Genomic DNA, 23,089 nt, shown 5'->3' on the forward strand with positions numbered 1-23,089 from the left:
ATGAAGGACGTGCTGTGGAAGAAGTTTTGGTATCAGATTGTTTATGGAATTTGTCAATAAATAACTGAAGTGTTTAAATTGGAGGTCAGATTTAAAGCATTCCTTTTTGTAAATTGTTCCCTATTTATGTGCAATTGAAATTATTTACAGAGGTGTACAAGGAAACATTAATTTCTTTCCCTCTTAAAAAGGAAAGATGATGGCAAATCCTTCTTAGTCTCTTACTGTTCAAGCCTTCTTGAACTCAGGCCTGAGCCACCGGTGTGTATTAAAATAATTCTGCTATTCTTACTACAGTTGATTACAGTGCTCTGTTATAAAGGGTGGAGGCACTTGGTGGTTCTCCAAAGAAAGTGAGTAATAATTGACCTAATGTACAGAGCACATGAATAACATATTCTTTTGGTAAGAAATTTATGTTTTACAGGGTGTGCTAGAGTTCACATCCCTTTTTCACATCTTCCAAAAGATTTTAAAATACTCAACTGCTCTATTAAATTTCTAATTCAACAAATACTCAAATACAAAGTATGCATTAGATAAAGCTCTTGAGTTGAATCCAAACATTGAAAAATCTTTTAATCTGCCTTGAAAACAGCTGTTTAGAATTTTGAGCAGAAATAACAACTTCCTGCAGCCTGCCTTGTTGATGTCCGTTTCAGTTCAAGCTGGGAGGAATTTCTCTTTGTCGCTCTGCAGCAGCAGCAAGCCTTTGCATCCATGATTCGACTATCCCCAGATATATTAGGACTGATATCCTGGTCCTCTTTGAAATAAATGAATGAATAAATAAACTCCCTTTGAATTCAGCATAATGGAGGTGAGACTTACTGAGAAAATTTAAGGTAGTTTTGATTTTTGACACTTCAGTGGGAGTTGCCTGGAGTGCAGCTTACACGAGCTCCTTTTAATGCCTCTCACTACTGAGAGACTGCTTCATGTTTGTCTGCTGAAGGAGTTCTTGATATGAGAATTGAGTTTTTTACTGTCTCAAATTAGTTAAACAAATTAGATTGGGTTTGTGAATATGCATATATAACTTGTATTCTTTGTTCATAAATATTTAGGTAGTCTTATAAGATGTTACACAGTGATTTGCCATCAAATACCACATACAAAATTTCTAGGCAACTGCCCTTTGCACCCCAGGAAATACCAGAAGAGTTCAAGATGACTGGCATTTCAAGAAATATCTAAAGCAGTAATGATTTGCCACTTAGTGTAAACTATTGCCAGAACCCTGCAGGGAATGGTTTGTGTTTATTCTACAGCCTGTTTTGCTATGTCCAGAGGGCAGGTTATACCTGCATTACACACTCACACACACACACTTGTGCCTATATATTAGCTTTATATTCAGACATTCAGGCAGTATTTTAAACCTAAAGGTAGAAGTCTTGACATTGTTCAGAGAGGTGAAGCCTGGATGAAAAATTCACAGTCACTCTTGAAGTGATCCAAAACCTACTCACATAAAAGAAAAGGATGCCCAAAGACCTAAGTGGGCTTTGAATCAGGGGTCAGAGAGACTTGATCAAATCTTGTCAGCCAGATTTTAATAATGTTATTGAGAAAGCAATTAGAGCTATGCTGTGCTACCACACAATAATATCAATCAGTAATTTTGGATAAAAGTCAAAAGTGCTTAAATGCATAAGCCACAAATATGAATATGTTTAGTGAAGATTGTGGTTATAGTGGATAGAAAATACCATTATATGGAATGGTATTTATTGAATACAACTAGGGATTTCAAGATGATGAGTGAGAAATACTCTAGTAGAGTAAATAGCAAAGAAAATCAGTACAGCCTCTTTCAGTTTTATAATACACTGTTCTTTTCCTTTTGGGCTTATGTGCCACTTACAGAGTCTTTCATGTGATATTTTCATTTCTAAAGCACTTTTAGAATGCTAGTATGTTTATGAACATTGATTAACACCTAGACAAGTTTGTATATGTGTCTTCCAATAGCCTCTGATGAAGCATAAGTAGCTCTTTTAAATCTAAAGAAAATGTTTGCATTTTAATAGGATTTAGGTTATGCTCAAATTTGAGCAGATGTATAAGAGTTTTGGACTTTGCTTTTTTGCTGAGGTGATGTCCTTGTGCCTTTTTTTTATGTTTGTTGTTTTTATTCAAGTGGTCAGTACTGTGTGTGGTTTGCAGTGGGGGATGTTGGTGCAGATGCAGTACCCAAGGTGCAGTGATTCTCCACACCTTTTCCAAAGTGGAATGAGGTCACAGCAGAGTTACTGCCCTGCAGAGGGGCAGCCTGATGCTCATGTGAAAAGTAACCAAGATAATTTCTGTGAACAGGGATTTTAATCAGCTGTTTGAAAGTTGCTGATCCATTTCAAGTTGCTAATTAAATGAAATAGGAGGAAGAAAGAGATCAGCATGCTGCCAGGCAAGAGTTCCAATCCAGTGGTTATCTCATTTCGAACGTGTGGGCTAAATATCTTTATAACTTAAGCTTATAGTATATTCACACCCTAATAAAATGTTCTTATGTAGGGTAGTTTAACCACCACAAGCTTATTTTATTTTATAAGACTAAACTATTCGATGCCCTAAAAACATTTTTCTCCTGTGAATATTATTTATCACAAGTGTAGTTGAAACCTGAAACTTAATTATTAAAACAGACATTCAGACGCTTTCCTGACAAAGAATGATGTGGATAAAAGACATTATTCCTGGAGGAAGTCCTACTTGCCTTTTGGATGTAGTGCAAAATATTTCTGATTATCAGGAGGAAGTTTCTCTTCCACTGAACTGTCTTAAATTATGAGCTTTCTACTGTTTTACAAGAATTTTTTTAAAGCCACCTAAAAGTTTTCCCACAGTGCTGGTTTACAAGCAGCTGAAACTTTAGACAGCCCACAGAACAGTCTGTTGTTCTACTAATGTTGCTGGAAGTGAATCACATCTATAGTGATGACCACCTGGATTGTTAAATGTACCCATTCCAGTAAAAATTAAAAGAAAATATTTCCTATATTTTTAGGTACAAATTTATATTGGCACTACAAATCCTAAACCTTGCAGCTTAGGCAGGTACCAGAGCTCCCACAGAGGAACTTTAAACTGCATTATGCTGCACTCTGTGTGCTTCCCCCTCATAACTCCTCACTGCTCCCTCTTCCCTCCTGCTTCCCTGTCCCTCCCTCCTCTTACTAGTTGTGGGAACCCCAGGGTGCTGCCTGGCATGTGCTGCTCTCTTGCACTTGGTCCCAAGCAGAATTTGACTTTTACTACCTAGAATATCATCTGTCTCAGCTGTGAATCTCTTTTGGTTTGAGGGTAAGGCAGTTTCATGGATCACTGGCTTCCTGATGGCTTGATACTTCATTCAAAGCCCAGTGAAGTTAAAAGGAAAAACATACTCAGGAGTTTTGGTGGTGTGGAGCAGGTCCTATATCCTGAAAGGTAAGGTCAAGGTTGAGACACTACCCACACCTGGATTACTTCCCTTCTGTTCTTTCTCTGAGTCCTGATTCCTTGACAGGATCACCCATTAATTTAAGTACCTGCTTTTTGTGATGCTGATTTACACCAGGAAAATGTTGGGGAGAAAAAAATGAACAGGATGCACGTAACAGTCTGTTTTGACTGTGAAATGAAACTTGTTCTTCTCAGAAATAATATATATATATATATATATATATACACATATACATACGTACACACACCTTACTGCTTTTTTTAAAAAATAAATTGTAGCTCTGAAGATAGGAACAGTTAGACCTTGTCATGTTTTATTCTAATCCACTAAATTGTTCAATTATTGTTCCTTTAGTGTAAAAACTCTTTCAGAAGATAGCACAAGTTTTTACTATCTAGTAGAAATCCTTTAGTAAGAGCTTTCAATGTTTTTCTTATTCAGTATAGTTAATTTTATTTCTTTGAGATGGATGGATAGGAGCTGCCTGACTGAAGAGATAAGCAGAATGTTGTCACTGCTCGATTAGGCCATTCTTCATGTAGTTTGTAACGCCTTTTTTAGCTCATATTTTTATTTATCACTGGCCTGGTGTTTGTTTTTCTTGATTTAGGATTATGACATTTAACTATATAAATAATATTGGGGTACATAATTTGTACTGTGTCATCTTGAAAATATCAAAGTAGACAACAAATACAGATATCAGCCCTACAAAAGGGAGGAAAATGCCTTTTGGGAAAAGGGATGGTTAATAGCTGCAATTTGTGTAGTCATTGTTTATTCATATTTGGCCACCCAATGATCCTAGTGGATAGTATTTCAGAGTGCATAGCCAGATGTGTCAGTGAGATGCTCACTCTATTGCTGGGATGTTCTCAGGCATCTTTTTGCTTCTTGCTCACTGCTGTTCTTGGAGCTGCTCCTGCCCATTCCCCTGTGTGGTGCTTGCTGGGCTCACCCCGCTCCCGGGTGCAGCTGGGGTTGTGCCCACCCTGCTCCATACACAGATTCCTCTCCCGGATGGCTTTGGCTGCCTGGCTGCTCTTTGCCAGTTGGCTCTCTGGCCCTCATTTTAACCCAGGCTGGCCAGCCTGTCCTGGCAAACTTCCCTGTCCTGGTCAGCTGGTGAAGCTCTGGGGCTGGCCAGCCTTTTCCTCCCTCCCTTTCCCTTTTCTCCCCTTCTCACACATGGTGTCTGCTGGCTCCCACTGTTTATCTCTCCTTGTCTCTGTGCCTCCCACTCATTTCTTAGATTTGCTTTGATCCATCCCGTCTTTGCTGCCTTCCTGTTTTTCGTCCCTCTGCTCTTTTGCTGTTTTGCTTCTTTGTATCCTTGTTTCCTTCACACTTGTTCCCTGAAGGCTTTTTGCTCTGGCTTTCCCCTACCTACAAGCAGTATGTATCTTTTCCAGAGCTTGCTGTCTCTCCCCTGTCTGTTCATCTGATCTAGCAGCCACATTGTTTGAAACAGTTACTAACAGAATACTGATTTGTGGTACAGGTTGGAGAAGCTATAATGTTTATCACTTTTTATTTGCTTTGGATATTTTTATAAGTTCTTTATAAATCTAGTCTATGCTTCCATAGAAACACCCATAGTAAAACCACAACTGAAGCACTTTATTGTGCTTCTGTGCCTTTTTTTCCCATAATTGTGGACTATCAAGTGTCTGTGTATTCTCTATAATTCACTGTCATCTCCCTTAGGACTCTTAGAAATGTCACAACTCACTGTTTTAATCCAGACATCACAATTATAACTCTGGTCCCACAAACACTTCATTATGTTAGTGTGGAATAAGGACTTATGGGTGATCACAATGATGGGAAAGGAAGTGCAGAGAAAATTCATGGCAGTTGAAAATTTGCTGCTGTAAAACTCTGTGAGAGGAGGCAAAAAATTGGCCTGGGTATTTTTGTCTTGCTTCTTTCAATCTTTGATCCAGAGTCCTTATTCAGGCACAGTGATGCTGATTGAAGTTTTAGCTGAGCTAGGACTAGAGAAACAGATACCTGTTGTTGGATGCTGTAGCACATCTGATGTAATATGTGGTTAAACCCCCTGTAAACATCTACAGTTTTTGTCCCTATTTGATTCAAACCTATTTTTAAAATGTGTCTTTTTCTCTCCACATGTTTTTATTCTCCCTAGTTATGGGGTAACTTAATATCATAAATTACTCTAAATACTGATTAACAAGTCAGTCCCTAATGGTAACTACATAACCTTGTCAATGGGAAAATACTCTTGTGCCCCCCATATGTGTTTTCTCCCTTCATGACAGAAATATGAATTCATGTGAGAGAACATTGCTCCCATGTAGCAGCCCATTCCTTTCAAGTGAATATCATCAGTCCTTCTCCTCTCCTTTTAGAAGTTTTTGCGTTGCTTTTACATATGTGTGTAGATATATTTCTGAAGAAAAAAAAAGTTCATAGCATCTATTGAGTTGGAAAATTAATTAGACGACCTAATTGATTGTGCATGAGTTGCTCCATGGAATGTGTTCTGCTGCTGTTGCACTCACCCAGTACAGAAAATGTCAGGAGCAAATTCCTCATATTTTACTAGAAACTGACAATTAATTGAACATTAAAAACCCCCATAAAATACCACAACCATCCCTCCTCCAAAAAAGAAAAAACCCCAAACCCAACCACCATAAAACCTTAAAGAATCAAAACAAAAAAAAACTTTACATGAAAGATCTTTTCTCATTTTATTAGAGTAATTCCAAGAGGCCTGAACTCAGCTTGAGGCTCCCTTTATCATTCAGAGAACACACAAGTCTGCATCCCAAAGCCTGTGTAGTCTAAATAGGAAAAAGCCCCACCAGCATCCAGAAATATTGGCAGCCCCATGTTCCATGTGGGGAGCTAATTTACAGGGAGATTAAGTCACTTGTGCAAGGATGTACTGGGAGTCTGCAGCAGCGTCTGAAACTGAACCCAGGTCATCCCAGTCCCAGCCAAGTGTCTCAACCACAAGACTCTCCCTCCTTTTCAGTATGTCAGTGTAGAAAGTAGGCCAAAAAGCAGTTTCCAACCTTTAATACACAGCATTTTGCAAGGCTGTGAAGTATTATGTATTAGACAGGCATCTGGATCAGCAGCAGTTTCTGCGGATACTTTTATCTGTAAACAGAAGCAAAGCCTGTAAGGGCTTTGTAAAATTTACATAAATTGCTATTTTATCAATAAATAACATAGTTAAATTTATAAAGACTATACTTCAGTTCAATGCATTTTAATGATTTTTTTAAGAATGGAAAATGTGTTTAGAGGGCTTGTGTTGTCTGTGGCTCTCTGATTTTCATGTGTTTTAGGCTGTGGTGCTGCTCATCCATCAGGATGCATTAGCAGCGATGCGTGGCTCCGCCAGGCTGTGCAGGGCACTGCGCCGTGTGGTGCAAGCTCAGAGCGGGAGGCTGGGCTCGCATGACAGGCTAACGCTGCAGTGCTATGCAAAGGTTAAGTATTCCTGTGTTGGGAGTTAGTGAGGCTTGCAGTTTGCTGACCTAAATCTGAGTGATTCCTATTATGTGGAGTATTTGCTTATCTTTTGGAACATCTCCGTGTAGCCGGAGTGTAATAAAACTTCAGCTTGAATCTGTACCCTGAATGGAGGAGGATAAAAGAAATGCAAGTGTGAGTGAATATGTGTACATATGTAACCATCCCCCTTCTTCAACTTGGATCTCCCATTTTGGGCCTGAAATGAATGTTAGTGTGTGGTAGTCTACAAAGAACAGGCCAGAGCTTTTTTGTTCCCTGCAGTACACTGGTTAGTTATTCACAGACACCTGGCTTGTTTGTTGAACCCCTGATTCCTTTCTCCTGCATCCCCCCCCTCCAAAAAAATTACTTATCTAGTTCTCACTGGTTCTCATGTATATTCTGGGCCACTTCAGGACCTCAATTATTTGAAACTATTAATCCCAGATGTTGTGTGCATTTACACAGATAAATTTCAGTGATTGTCATGGAAAAAAACCCATCAGCTTTGATGGGATTTATGCAGCATGAAGGTGAGAGAAACATTGTTTTCTAAAATGAATGAGAAATTATTCAAAATGATGATCAGTGGAATGGACCATTCAGTACACACAGCAGTTTCCAGGATTCTGATGCTCTTCCTTGTAAGCACATAATTAGTAAATTACAACTGGAGTGGGTCACTTTTGGTTGAACCACTGTGGCCCAGCTTTGGTTGAACCACAAGAGGCCTCTGAAGCTGGCTGGGTCTCTCTTCCCCAAACACTGGCTGTTTTCTGTGTGAGGGAATGTTCATACAGTTACAGGCAATGAGATTCCACCACTGAATGATTGTTCTCTCATCAAAGACAGTGAATGTAACCTTTCCCTTGTAACTGGGACCCGGGCTTCGTGCTGCATGTCATGGCTGGGCACTCACAAAACCAAGCAGTTCTATCTAACAGAGAGGAAAGAAAAAACTGCTGGGACTGGAGTCCTAGATCTCGAATGTTCCTGTTGAAGGCACTCAGGCTGGTGACTGTTTCCAAGTTGTAATGATTTGTCCCACATGTGGAGGCAAATGAAAACTTAGGACCTGACATTCTCTTCAACAAGTAGAAGAGATGCCAGTTTCCAGTGCTGAGGTAAAAATAGATTTGCAATATCTGTTGGACTAAAATAGTGTATACAGAGCAAGTGTGATGAGTGAGAAAAGGCCAAAGGCATCAGCACAGCTGCTATTAAAAACTAAAAGTGTTAAACAATATGCTAAGAATGTGGAAATGTGGAGTTGCTTACACTTTCAGTAAATGTGTGAAACCTTTCCAGTATTTATCTGGAGTATTCATGGTAATTCAAAGTCTTTTAAACACTTGCAGTTCTTCTTGACTAATTACTAACTTAAGCTAAAGAACCAAAAAGTGCTCTTCATTACATCGTTAATGGGAGTCAGTAGAGACCTTTTGCTCTTCTCTCCAGCTTGCTTGCAAGTAAGAAGAGAGCTCGACCCTCAGTTTGAGAGTTGTCTGTGGATTAATATCCCTCGCCATCACCATCCTTCCCATTTTAAGATATTATTATTCTGTACTCTCTCACTGCTTGGGAAAATCAGACTTTTGATGTGGTTTTACAAAGAATTTAATTGACAATTGTTATAAATATTTTCTGTAATCATAGATTAAAGATGTGAGGGTCCTCAGTCACTTGAGGCCTGTCCTTTACTGATGCTGGGGGACATCCACCCATTAGTGCTAAGCAAAGAGAAGGCTCCTTCAACCAAGTGGTCAATGAAGATAAGAATGACAGAAGGCCTTAAACAATAATATGAGTAATGAAACACATGTATTAGCATCTCATGTACTTTATATTGGTGGATATAATATATATTTAATAAAATTACACTTGCTTAATTGAAAACTGGTGAATCAAGATTGGATCATTTGCCTTCTTGGTTTTTTATTTCTAGTAACAGAAATTGAATACATGTGATAATTCTAGAGTTATGATATGTCTTCTGTAACATTTCAACAGAGACACCTCAGGTTTATTCAGAGTTAAATAGTGCATGTTATTGCAGTGTTTATTTTTGGACCACAGTCTTAATGCAAATTCCATATATGTGGTTATGCAAAATGATCCAGATTCTGGTCATGAATACACTGGTGTACACACAGAGTGATGCCACAGTTTCATTGAGGAAGGAATCCGATCCTGTAACACAGAGGGTTGCATGGTATTTCAATTAGGTAGTTGATGTGTTTCACCATGGAGTTAGAGGTGAGGTATTAGTGTCTGAAGCAATTCTTGTATGTTATGACTTACATTTTTAATGCTTCCTGAGATTTTGGTGGGTTATTGTGCAACCATGAAGTGAAATAATTGTTAAAATATTTCTGTAAAAATCAAATACTCTGTGTTGTCAGTGTTTTCCAAATATTTTTCATGTCTTATTAGCTGGCTGTATAAAATATAAAACTCTGTGTTACAGCTTTACGCAAGAAGAACAGTATTAGTTTTTCCAAAGTCTTTAGACTTTGGAAAGTGTAAAAAAAAAAAATATTTACATCATATCAAGTCTGTCATCACTAAGATCATATCACAAAAATGCATATATATGAGAATACAAAAAACCTGAGTGAGTGTCTGGTTGAAGAAATTTGGCCAGGGAGCTGTCTGCCATGTGGAGAAGAGTCTTTACAGGGATGCAATCTGTTTGCCCCTTCCTTTCATTCAGTGGAAGGTTTCCACTGTTATAATTTCTCAGGAGTGTTGGTCTTTTTGGATCATGGGAAAGAGGGAGCTTGCTTCAGACAAGTTTGATGATTCCTGTTATAAAGGAATAAAAGATATTGATTGTTCTAATCACCTTGGTAAAGAGCTGCCAGAAGTTCAGGGTTGTGTTAGGACCAAAAAAGCTGTTTGTGCATGTATCATTAAGTTAACATTTCATTGCAACACTCAAACCATCATTATCACACTTAACGCCTTCCTGCACTGAAAACAAGTCAACTTCTCTCCATTCCTGCTGTGTGTTTACTCCTGCTGGGTTTCACTGAACTTGAGCATTGCAAATCAGTTCCCTCTCTCCCTCCCATCTCCCTTTTTTATTTATAACCAGCTTTCAGTTCTGGACTGAGTTCCATTCTAGTGCTCTGCAATTGCATTTTGTTTCATGGCACTGCAAAAGACTTTACATTTTAGAAAAGAAAAGGTTAGTTCTAGTGTATTGTACCACTCTATCTCCTTTGTAAAAGTAAGCAGTATCTCTTTAAATTGTACATTGCATTGTCTGAAAGCATTTTCCCTCTCTTTGGATGCCTCTCTATGTAATATTCTGTAAGTCATTAGGTTCTATTTTTCTTAAACAGTTTGCACTATGTTTGGATAGTCTTAGTTACTTTAGTCAGTGTCTTTTGCAGCCAAAGGAAAAAAAAATACCCAGAGCTTGTCTACTAGCTTTGTCTTCACCATGCTAGTGAATGGTTAATACTTGTGGTATGTAAAGAGAGTTTCTATAACGTGGCACTCCTAAGAACACTTTTGAAAAAATAGTGATAAACTTCAGTCAACTCGTTCTTTTTAAGTGAAACGTGCAAGGTTCTGTAATAGAATCCATTCTCCTTAATAATCATCTGGTCTTGACAGTAAATATGTCACCAAAGCTAGTTACTTTTTAGCAGAATGGGAGATGAAAATAAAGCCAGAATTTTATTTAATTGTTGCTAGCCTGTGAAAGATATTGTAAAAATTAAAATCTGCAAAGACATGGTCATTTGCAGCTTATACAGCAAAGTAGGGTAGGCTAGAGTTTGTCAGGTAACTGACTTCAGAAATGAGAAGTTATTCTACATTTAGCTGCATTGCTTACTGTTTTCTTCATCATGGAAAAGAATAAAATGTGGTAACAATTTTCTGTATTTGGATTGCTGCTGCACATAATTGGGAACAACAGAGCTAAGGCTTTGATTTTGGTGAAATGCTTAGTCTGCATGTTGGATTAAAATGTGTGCAACAAATCACTCCAATTCTGTAATAATAATTTTTGAACACTATTTTTTTATTTTATTACTGTAATGTTATTACTTTTCAGCTACAGACTTTGAGAACTGGGTCAGTTGCAAGAACAAAATTGGCATAAAAATAGTTGTATATTTGTTCTGGAAAATAGATTGCCAACATACTTTATAAAATAGTCAGCCTGAATTTTTCTGTGCATCAAATGTAAGTGATAATGTTAGTCTCATATTATTAGTAAGCTGTTATTTAAAAGTCCTATTCTTTAACCAGTGTCCTAGGAAGACTTGATAATATTTGCTAGATAGACGTGTTAAACAGATCATCTGTGCAGAAATGGATTTGTGAAGCAGCTTACAGAATGGAAAATAAATTTAAGCTGAAGTGTGCCAGCAAGTCAATATATGAGAACAATTTGCAGCAAGCAAAGGTGAGGAAGACATGAAGAAATGGGGTCATCAGATTAATGAATTAAAGGGTAATATTCCAAGGGTTGGGTTATATGAGGCAGTAACTAACTGTTTGGCTGCCTAATACAGAATAAAGAGTTATGGTACCAGTGTTAGATATGCTTCCTTGGATATTTTTTACCTTTGTGAAAATAATGAGAAGCAACTTGGAGCTGTGATCTGTCCTCAGCACAGCTGTAGTAGTTTGAGACATTTCTGCTGCCAGGTTTATATCCCTGCCAGAAACTGTGCCTGAATGTTGCACTCTGAGTCCCTAGTTCCAGTGACATCTTAGCACTAGCCAGTGTTAAATCTCAGCCATTTGAGCTCAGTGCTGTGCTGTGCACTGCAGCAGCTGGGAAATGGTCTTGCTTATATGTGAAACCATCTCTGGCACTGGAAGGGAGCAGACAGAAGTGGCATGGTGATAATTTCTTCACATACCACGTCCAAACCTACCAAACCTCGTTGGTAAGAAGTGTCAGACATCATAGGAAATAAGTTTTTAAATATTTACAGAGTTTTGTTTTCTTTCCTTCTGAACACCCTCTGATATCTTTGCCATGTACTTTCCAATGATGACACATTGGGATCTGACTGGGGTGAGTAATGGTGTCTGGCTGGGGGGAGGAGAGGACAGGGAGTGCTTAACAGTGAGTAATTATTTAAGGAAATGGTCTGTGTGGAAAGAAAAGTGTGTTGTGATTGGATGCATTTATCAACTGGCCTTTCAGTGTCACCTGTGGACAGAGCATTATTGTGTCTGACTTTTTAAATAGTTGGAAGTCAGTTTATTGAACTGACTTGGGAATGTGTCGGGGTCTGGTCTTGATTTGGTCTGTGAATTGAGATGTGAGGGTGTCCCCTATTAGAAAAGATGGAAGTAAATTATAGTTGTCCCATGGCCATCCCCGAGCATGGTCATTCACTTTTCTGATCAGAAGTTAAAAGTTGTGAGGTCTTGTATGCAAAATATAATTTAATGATCAATACAATTTCAAGTCTACAAGTGACTAACAGGAAAATTTTGCAAGTGAAGATGAGTTACAAGCTTGTTGCTCTTCCCTATTTTCTTTGTACAGTGACACACAGAGGTTTGCACTAACTTTTGATGAGGTTCGTGTATGTAGAGCCTCTTGTGTGTTCTCTCTGTCCTCTAAAATCAGGAGATTTTAGCATGTTTGAAAATACCTAGAATCACTTTGATTTTGAAATAAGGCCTGCAGTGCTAAACCTTTGTGTTCTGTAACTCTGCAATGGTGATGCTCACTGCTACAGTCAGCTTGGTCATGCTGTTTTCTTCTGTCAGTGGCAAGAATCTCTGCAATTCTTTAAATTTTACTAAAAAGTTCTTATTTCAGACACAGCACATCCTGCCTTCAGAAATGAGGCCCATTATAGTTTTCTCCATCATCTTCAAGTGTTTTGCTACCTTCTCTGAAGAGAGTGAAGTGACTGAAGTACTGTGAAACTTACAGTGATGGACACTGTTTTTTCCATGGACAGTATAGTTGTTTGTGTATTCTTTGGCTGTGTGGGATCAGCTTCCAAAGGAGCATTCTCAGGTACAGGTGACTGTGACTCCCTTTCCTGGCATGTGGCTGAGCCGTGGAACAGGCTGCCAAGTGCAGTGGGTCACACTGTGCAGGGATGAGAAGGTGTTTCTGCCCTGTGCAGTCTCTCTTCCAATGTCCCTCTTTAGTGCCCAGCTGGTGAAAAAAACCAAACAAGCCTTGAAACAGCAGAAACAAAAGTGCTGCTAGGCAGGAAAATAAGCTGTACTAATGATCAGCTTTAAGGTACTTCACTTGCCTTAGAGCCCTTTCTGACCTTTCTTTCATTATTTTATGATAATGGAATATTCCCTTCTTTCCGTTTCTCCCTGTACTCGAGAAAGGGAAGTTGCTGCTTTGTGTTGCTGTGGGAAGTTTCAGTTGCACAGCTGAAACTCTTGGCTGTGTTTGGGGTTGATGCTGAATTCTCCCGTGTGAGGTGCAAACAGCTGGGAGGAGCTGGGTTTGCTGCTCAGGCAGTGCTGCAGCCCTAGGTACTGGGGGAACTGTGCATTCTACCTGCGGAGAGCTGGAAAAACACCACTCCTTTTATCATTAGCCATTTTTCTGTGATGGCAAAAGGAGGTGGCATTTTGCTGTTTTCTGTAATGAGATCGAGGTCTTGATCATGATCAGATAAATGCTGGCTTGCTGCAGCCTCATAGTTTGTACCTTTGAACTCATTCAATTTTCATTTATTTTAAGAGAGATGAAGAAGTCTGTCACCCTCCCTTAACAGGTGATTATCAGTTTGCAAAATCAGGCTGTTAACTTGAAACATCAAGAACTCTTCTTAGGATATTTATAGTGAATCCTAGAGGATAGAGGGACCAAATTTTACCCAGCCTCCTTGCACTAACATAATTGTTTAATCCAGGTTCCATTAGTTCACAACATTTTTGAACTTTATTTTTACATTAAAAACTATATTGTGCTTGAAATGAAGCAGAAGTTATTGTGAACTAGGAGCTTAAGATGTGTGTCTGGTGCCAGAAGTCTTGCACTGCCCTAGTGCTCGTAGTCTTTGGTGCTGTCCAGAATTACTTGGAACAATTGTTATTACTTATTGCTGTGCTTGGTTTGATCAAAGTCTGCCAGGACTACATATTTCAGCAGCCTCTCTGCTGCTTTTTAAGAATATGAAGGATCTTTTGAGAAGATAACTAAAATTATTTGATGGTTCTGACTGAAACAGGAATGAGCTCTAGATCAAAATTCAACTTGATTCTTTCCTGGTGAATTAATAAGCTGAATTGTTGTGGTATAAGCCAGTGTCATTCTGTTGACCTCTTGCTCTTCTTGACAGTATATAAATGTAATGTGGTTTTACAGTTTGTACCATCTTCTGAGTTGTGAAGCTCCCTGTGGAATTATTCCTTATCAAAATAGCTAAGAAGTATGTAAAGAAGCAGATAAAATTGTTAGATAATGGTGGCTACTGCCTTACTGAGGGCTGCTTGCACGTGCTGAAGTTTGCATTACAAATGGCTCAAAAGATTTGAATTACCAGTCGCACATCTTAAATCATTTTACTAAAATCATTTCAAGCCTCAACATTCTTCAGTTAAGATGAAGTTATCCTTGAGTAAAAAAAAGCAACCCATACAAATTGTGTAATAGCTTTTCTGGATATATTTTCCTTCTTTCTCTCTCTCCAGCTCCTGACTGGTCACTGGTACCTTGTGTTTGAGCTTTATTTATTGAAGTAGTTTGAATAATCACAAATGACATGAATGTATAAGGAAACTTTGATGTTACAAAATAAGGATTGGTGTTTTAAGCTCATATCCTCTTTTCATTTTGCTACTGTCTTAGTAGAATCTCATTTTCTTCTCATAGACCTTCTTCTTGTAAAAAGTGAAAAATCTTGCTATTTAAAACACTTCAATTTTAAAGTTTTTTTCTATTTGGCCTCTGTATGAAAAAATGAATTGGTGTGTGGATTTCTCTGAGGCCTTAGGCTGGCATGTACATTCAAATGATCTTTTTTCATATGGATTTTTTGACCTTTAGAATTTTTCATTAAGAATAGAGAAGGAAAAATCTTAGTTGTGAAAATGTGGAAGACTGTATTTGAAAAAATAGAAGGGAAGTTGTATTTAGAAGAAAACTGAGTATTATGAGTAAAATTTATCCAGGCAAAGTATTTGGTGAAAATTGAGTCTGTAATGCTCCATACTGGAGTGTTATGAACTTGATTAATAACAAACTGGACTAGCTTGATTTTGAGTGCATATTCAACCCACGTCTTGTTGCTGAGACCTGGTGGAAAGATTTGCATGATTATGAAGTTAACTTCATTGGATTCACCATATTTCTAAGCCATATTAGCCCCTGCTTAGTCATTTATAGCTTGAAAGCAAACAATTGTAAATGCTGATCCATTCATATCCCCCCATAAAACACAAGATGAGTTATTCACTACTGTCTGACGCGTGCTCCCACTGTGCCGGAGAACAAAATGACTCCTTTCTAACCCATCTATATATAAACAGCAGAGGGACAATCTACAATGGGGGATTTCATTCTAGGAGGTACCCGGAAGATTTCCTGCTGCCAACACAAAACTGTGGCATTTCTAAAGAAATTGTTGTCTCTTGTTTTAATATTTGGACTTACAGCATTGGGAGTTTTGCATAGAGTAAAGCCCATATTCTTATTTTGATCAAAGATGAAAAATCGATCTAGGAAATAATTTTTTTTATTTGATAGGTATAATTGATTATGATTTATTTGTATTAATTTAGGTAAAAACTTAATAGAAGCTGCAGTGTGGAAAATTCATTTGGGATATGAAGGGACACAATAAGAAATACCAAGCCAAAGAAAGTTAAGATGATAAGGAATTAATTAATGAAGGGCAAGAGAGATATCAGAGATTCTGACTTGTTTCATGATGAGACTGATGGAATTGCTAGAGGAAGATGAGAGAAGTGTTTGGTAAATGTAGCTGTACTGTTTGGAGGGAATAGGGCAGGAATTTTATACTTGAAATCTGATAGCCTTTAAGGCTAGATAGAATGCCAGTTATTGGAGTGATACATAGTTAATGAAGAATAAATGATACTTAGTGTCACTTAGTATGAGTTCATCAGAGAAAAGTCCTTTTATCTAAATCAATATCCTTTCTGATACCATCATGTTTATTGATGAAGATAACAGTAGCAATATAGCATTATTGTTTGCTATATTTCTGTAAGCTATTTTATTAATTGTATCAGAATGGCTTGATGAGTTATCAGAATTACAGCATATGGAGACACCAGCTCTGGTTGGCATGAAGATTTACCAAAGGATGGGTTTCAGGGTGCATAACTGCTTCAGGGTGTGTAACTGCTTCAGTACAAAGAAACAACAGGTTCATAATTTGGTGTCTGTGCTTACAGGATGCTAGACTCTGTCCTGGTGCAGCATAACAAAAAAAGCATTTTAGAATTGCTTGGAAAGAATTAACTGGAGTGTGCACCCTGGATGTCCAGGAGACATCGGGAGCTGGCAGTACCACTGTTGGGCTTTTGCCCTTGGAGGGTGGAACAAAATGAAGCCTACTGTTTTTTTGTTAATGTCTCAGTTCGATTCTGTCTGTTGGCTGTGGCCTGTCCTGCCATAAACAAATCAAAGCAGATGTGTTCCACATGCCCTCCATTCAGCTGTAGGCAAAGCTTGCCCACATATCTGGTACAGCATATGCCTGAATAGCAGTGAAAACTGTCCTCAGAAAACTTTCTGTAGTCTGTATTTCCTTCCCTTGAGCCTCATTTGAGAACAGCCATCCAACCTGTGGAAATAAACATATCCTAACTCTTTTATATGTATTCTTTTAAATAATGCACTGAATATCTAAAAGAAACTGATGAAAAGACCCTTGGAAGAATATTATGAGTGATTAAATAAGAAGCAGGACAGGGGACCTACAGATATAACATTCCTGGTAAAATAGCCACAGTTTGTTTTCAGTGGACTTGAATTAAAGACAGAGAAAAAAATCCTCTGTAGAACACTTCAAACATAAATTGTTGGATTGGTGGGCAGTTTGTGTGAAAAAGAGGTGCCTAAACGTGCTGTTGTTTTGCTTTATTAGGAGTTCTGTTGTGTATTTCTGTTGCGAAGCTGATCAGGTTTCCTGTTTTTGGCACAGATTACAGGACCGGCCCTTGCTTCACTTTGGTAACCAACCAGATGTGCCAGGGCCAGCTCAGTGGAATTGTCTGCACAAAAACCCTGTGCTGTGCAACTGTTGGGAGAGCCTGGGGCCACCCCTGTGAGATGTGTCCTGCCCAGCCGCATCCCTGCCGCCGAGGCTTCATTCCAAACATCCGAACGGGGGCCTGTCAAGGTGAGTTACCAGCACAGCTTCCCCAAAAGCTGCTGAAATTGTTACTGGATTAATCTTGATTGCGTTACACTGCTGTGAATAACCTGTCCTAAGCCATTCTCAGCTATATGTGTGAAGAATGGAAAAACACTGTCAGATGCATTACTTCATGATTCAGTGAGTGCCTGATGTTCAAGTGAGTACATTAGTAACTCAGGTCATGTGAGAGCAGCCAGCATCTTAATGAATTTCTCACTGCCAGCAGTGCTTTCCCTTGGTTCTGTAATGGTGTTTTTCTGAGTGTACCACTCGATCATTCTGTGGAGGAATTTGTTCTTTCAGAGAGCACTCAGGACCTGCAAACGTGAACCTGTGGCAATAATGCCCCAGTTACCTGGTGTGAGATTTTTTAGCTAAATATTGTGTAACTTGGATCAATCTTGGATGTCTTATCTCTTGAGCTCCACTGCTTTGACCTGGGAAAAAAGTGCCTGTCGTGCCATTTGTAATGCCTTATTATATATTTTATACAATTTTGGAAATGCATTTGCATTTGTTTCAAATAATAAAATCCACCCAGATGTTGCTTACTTCTTTCAGAGCATGCCTTACTGTAGAAAGTCCTTACACTGCTTTTGGCTTTTATTCTAATACTTCCAGCTGTATAAATTCTTTTATTGTCTGGATGTCTGACAGGAAACAGGAGAAAGTTAACAGGGGCAACTATGTATTAAACTGATGTGGATTATACATTCCCAGCACCATATCTTTGGGGCCAGTTTATTTCAATCTGTCTAATGTTTTCTAATAAGTTACAATATTTTTGAAAATAGGGAAGATAAAGATTCTAAATCTATGAGTAATTTTATATAATCATGAAATTCCTATGAAGGGACTTCAAGGCATTCCATTGCATTAAAGATGTAGATACCCTCTGTCACATGCCAAGTCATGGCTGGTGCCTGCAGACAGACATGATGAACTTCAAGATAAGCAACATGGTTGTGTGCACTGCATGAAGTGCCCATATTTTGACCTCAGTGATTCTGTTCCCCCTCTCACTGTAAAGGTCAGGACTAAATTGTGCAGGAATTTGTGAACTGAGATTGTGGACACTTTTGAAAGCTTATGTACATAAATATGTGGCCCACACCCCTGAAGTTATGCCACACCTAGTTATATCCCTCTTGTTTGTGTCATGGGAAAGCTGCAGTGAACTCTCCAATGGGTTTGTGCAGTTTGGAATAAGAATACTTCTGCTTACTGCACATTTCTTAGCAAGCAGCTACATTGATGTTGATCTGTATGTGGTGCCAACACAGTTTTGGCCCAATATGTTTGACTTTTTCCAGTTTTCCCTTCTTAAGTATTGCGTTTGTAATTTCAACACATTTTTTATGGAATCACATATTAGCTTTATTTTTCATGCATTTGTATTAAATCCTTTTGAAATCAGATAACATCCATTTAGATTGAAGGCATTTCAGGGATTTCACATCCATATTCAATCTAAATAAAGAAAAACAGGTTAAATAAAATCCAGGTTCTCTGAAGAGAAAAAGAAATCATTATTATTGTGTGGGAAAGTAAAAAAAAAGTAAAGAAATAATGAGGGTGGGTAGGCAAGGTTATTTTCAAAAGTAAATAGAATATCACTGCCCAAATTTTGACTTGGGCTGAAAGTTAAATTAATATCACAGCTGAGATTGTTAAAGATACAAAGAAGAAAAATAAAACCGAAAGGTGGGATTTTGAAACAGACATCATGACTCAGAGGCATGACTTCTGTTTCTTTAGTTTTTGAGGTTTTTTAATTCAGTGCAGTGCCATGAAGTCTGGCCGATTGCTGTTGCTAAAGCACAGCCCATTGCTGTAGCTTGAGTCCCAGCAGCTGTGAGGCTGCTGAGGCTGTGCTGGTTCTGTGACCTCCAGGCACAGCAGTTCCCCCAGGGACAGCTCTGCTCTGCTGCCCCTGCCCTGGATCCCTTCAGCCAGGGATCTTTGCAGAACACTCTGCCATGTGGTGCAGATATGCTCCTTGGCGTTCCTGAGACTTCCTGCTTGTGGCTCCCAGGAAAATTGCCTCTCAGCCTTTTCTACAGACATAATACTTTGCTTTTCAGACTTCAAGACACATTACAGAAATGTCTCTGGGATTTATAAAGAGATATTTGAAGGCATCATCTCCTCCAGCTCGTGTCCCTGCATTGAAACCTATGTCAGTGTGAAGCCCAAGAACTCAAGCAATCAGTTTTTAGCAGCAGCAGCTGGTTCTTCTGAGGAGATGAGAGAATCTGAGAGTGGAGTACTCTGTGCTCCTGAAGGAATTCCTGAGCAGCAGAGACAGGGCAGCCCCTGGGGACAGTGAGCCAGACTTCCCCAGTGTCCTATTGCAATGCCACTCCTCTGCCTCCTTTAGCCTTGTTTCTGTAGCTGTTATTAAGCCATAGCAACACTTCTGCAGCTAAGTGACGACACACATGTTGTTATGCTAAAATAATTGTGAGGCCACAAACTGGGGCCTCTTGAAAATGTTTGTCTTGAGCTTACTACCTAGCCTGTGATACCATCTTTGTTGTTTCATTTTCCTCGGTGAAAAAATGAAAAGCAAAGAAAGAAAAATAATAGGGAAAAACCCCTCAAATTTATGTATGTCTAAGCAGGTCATTAATAATTCCTCCTGAAGCATTAATTATGGCTATGAAACTTTTTGAGTCAAATCCTAACCACAGTCTAATGTCATTGGTGCTGATCTTGCTGAAGTGTCCAGTTAATAATTTCCATCAGAAATGTCTCTGCAGTTGCTGTGCCTCTCCATGAGGCCCCCTCCATGCACAGTGCAACTGCTCCTCTATGCTGGTGGCCTCAGCACTGGATGGAGTTGCCAAGATTTTCAAGGGGGCAAGTGATTTTGGGTGACCAGCTTTAGACACTTCAAAGAAACTTGAGCTCTGGCAGGCTGTGTTTTCTGCACACCATTCCCCAGATGTTTTGGAAAAACAAAGCAATAGCAGTTAGATATTTAATGTCTGTAACAATAATAACCATGTGATTTCTTGCAGAAAATATTTAGAGTACTGTACTTAATCATATTTTGCATAGAGTAATTACAAAATTAGTGTCTGTCTTCCCAAGCAAGTATCATAATATTATGATGGGTGAAGAACGGATTTAGGCGTATTTCATTTCTGTGTAGACAAACTGTTATGGCTGTTCTTGAGAAATGAAATAAAAGTGGGTGTTTTTTCCTTTTTTATATCACAGATGTGGATGAGTGCCAAGCCATCCCTGGGATCTGTCAAGGGGGAAATTGCATTAATACTGTTGGATCTTTTGAGTGCAAATGCCCAGCTGGACACAAGTTTAATGAAGTAACACAAAAATGTGATGGTAAGAACTTCTAGAACTTTCTTCTGAAAGGGGAGTGTCTTCTTTTGGAGGACCGACTTTGTTTAACAGTTTGTAACAAACTTACTGTCTTTTCTGCCTTGAGCCTGCAGGTAGCATTATTCACAACAAATACAAATAGGAGTGCTTTCTCTCAGAGCAGAGAATGTTAAATGTCGGCCCTGCAACCTTTATAGCCTTTTTATTCATGTAACATTTCAGACTTGAAGGTACATCTACCATTAAACATGAAAATGCTTTCTAACTGATATGTTGCTTTTAGAAATGCTTGAGGCACATGTTTCTTTGTGGATCTTTTGACCAAAAAGTGTATATGACTGGAAGATTCAACACATTCCTACCTACTCAGGTGAATCTATTTAACATAAGTGAGGGGTTGACACTGCTGTGTGAAGGCTGCTGGATTGTGCTCTAAACTCAGCCTTACAGTTGCATATATTCCAGAAGGACAAACGTTTTATCTTCACTTACTAGTCATCCTAACTTGGGGGTACAGCAGGTGCTAGATATTAGTGTGGAAATTTGCAGTGTGTGATTATGGAATCATGCTATTTTTTTTTTTTACTGTGATTTGATGGGATTTTTTTTTCTTTGTAATATAATAATCAAGCATAGATGGCACCTTTGCTTTAAGAGAATTTTGAGTAGATAAGGACCATAGTACTAAAATGTGTCAGTTGCACATTATCGATTTGTATTTACAGTGAAGTCCAGATAATGTTTAAGCTTCTGCAACTGATTCTACTTTCAGTCATTAGACTAAAATTAACTTCAGTAGACAAGTTTCATAAGTGGCTAGTGATTTTGGAATGCCAACTTTCAGTACAATAAAATTATTTGTGAGAATAAGATATGCATTCACCATCCTTTCTTGCATCAAGTTCCCTCAAAACTTTTTAGTCATTTTAGAAGAATTATGAATTGCTCTTTCAAAAGAAAAATAGCTATTTTAGGCAAAACTTTATAATTTATTTGCAGGTTAGGGAGAGCAATTTCAGAAGAGCTTGTACACAGCATGGTTTACATATGACTTGCCAATAATTTTGGCAGAATCTAACCTACATTTAGAATAGAGCAACATTGCAAGTGTTTCCTTCTGTGGATGAAGTACCAAGAATGTGGTGAATAGGAGAGACTGAACATGTGCCTTGTTAAGTATTAGTACATGAAAAGCTGAGAGCTGTAGGCTGCATCTCAAACATTTTGATGGTATTTTTCAATTGCTGAATCATTTTAAAAACAAACTCCAACCAACAACCAAATAACAAAAAACCCCAAATAGCAACGACCCTAAGAGCCTGCATTTGCTAGCATTAAAGAAGTCAGCTCAAGAACCTGGTGTAGGTTGCTGTGTTCCCAAATCCTGCCACAAATTTCCTCCCCTTTTGTGAAATCCCTTTGCAGTGATCACCTGGCTGCAAATATCAGATGGATTTTTCCTTCTTCAAATTCATACCTATTGATTTTTGAATCTCTGCAGACAGAGTTACTTTCACTGCATCTTCATATTGTATTACCAAGCAATTTAAGTTAAAACTATGTGGGTATTAATACAATTCAAAGAATTAAAAGCACCACCTTTATACCAGTGGCATGTAATAAGATAGAAGCACAACATTTAAAAGCATGATCATGCAACAACAGCCCATCTGTCCTGTTCTTTCTAGATTACCTTTTGATTTTTATAAGTCAATATAAGACAAGGTTTTTGGTTCACAGCAATTAGCTATATATTATTCTGATACATAATGAATAATATCTGATTGTTTGCTTGGTTTAACTTCGTATTTAGCAAGTAGGACTTCTAGCAGTTATAACATGTCCTTGGTCACTGATTTAGTTCAACTGGGAGCTACCTGCTGAATTACAGTACTGGTTTTTTAGGTGGTCTCCATTAAAGTAAGATCATAATAGCAATTGTCAAGGACAGGTAGAGAATCAACAAGATAGAAAAGGGGAGGAGTTGACCAAGGATCTCTTTGTTAGCATAGGTGGTGGATATCTGTATTTTAACTGCTACATTATTTCACTGTTTGATATAACTATTTCTTTTCAACTTGCACTAGTGCTGAGGTAAATTCTATTTTTTGTGGTGACCGGGGGAGTAATTTTTCCTAGAGTCACATTTAAGTCTGCAAGTAAATCAAATATACTTACCTTTGTAAAACTCACATACTTTGCAACAACAATGTTGCTTATATGGATGTCAACACTAATATAAATAGTGAAATACTGTTTGGGTTAGGCTCAACCCTAAAATAAAGAGCGATGATTTCGCTTTTAAAAGGGTCGGACTCTATATAAACAGTGGCAACCCTGACTTTAAGATAAATATCAGTGAATTTGAGTCAGAAAATGCTTGAATCTGATCCATTTACGATTGCATTTTTCTCTGTTAATTAAGGGCTTTATTCAGACCAAAATTCAA

The 23,089-nt window shown here is 38.3% G+C and overlaps 1 protein-coding gene across 1 annotated transcript in view; it reads left to right on the top strand.

Moving 5' to 3' along the window:
* The window catches only part of FBN1 (fibrillin 1), a 141,765-nt gene that overhangs the window by 33,436 nt on the left and 85,240 nt on the right, over positions 1–23,089 (top strand). Inside the window, exons 7-8 of the mRNA XM_059481802.1 lie at positions 17,077–17,274; positions 20,518–20,643. Of these exons, the coding sequence (XP_059337785.1) occupies positions 17,077–17,274; positions 20,518–20,643 (324 nt within the window). The remainder of the gene's footprint in view (positions 1–17,076; positions 17,275–20,517; positions 20,644–23,089) is intronic.

This window comes from Ammospiza nelsoni, chromosome 14 (genome assembly GCF_027579445.1).
Source record: "Ammospiza nelsoni isolate bAmmNel1 chromosome 14, bAmmNel1.pri, whole genome shotgun sequence".
Classification (NCBI taxonomy): Eukaryota; Metazoa; Chordata; class Aves; order Passeriformes; family Passerellidae; genus Ammospiza; species Ammospiza nelsoni.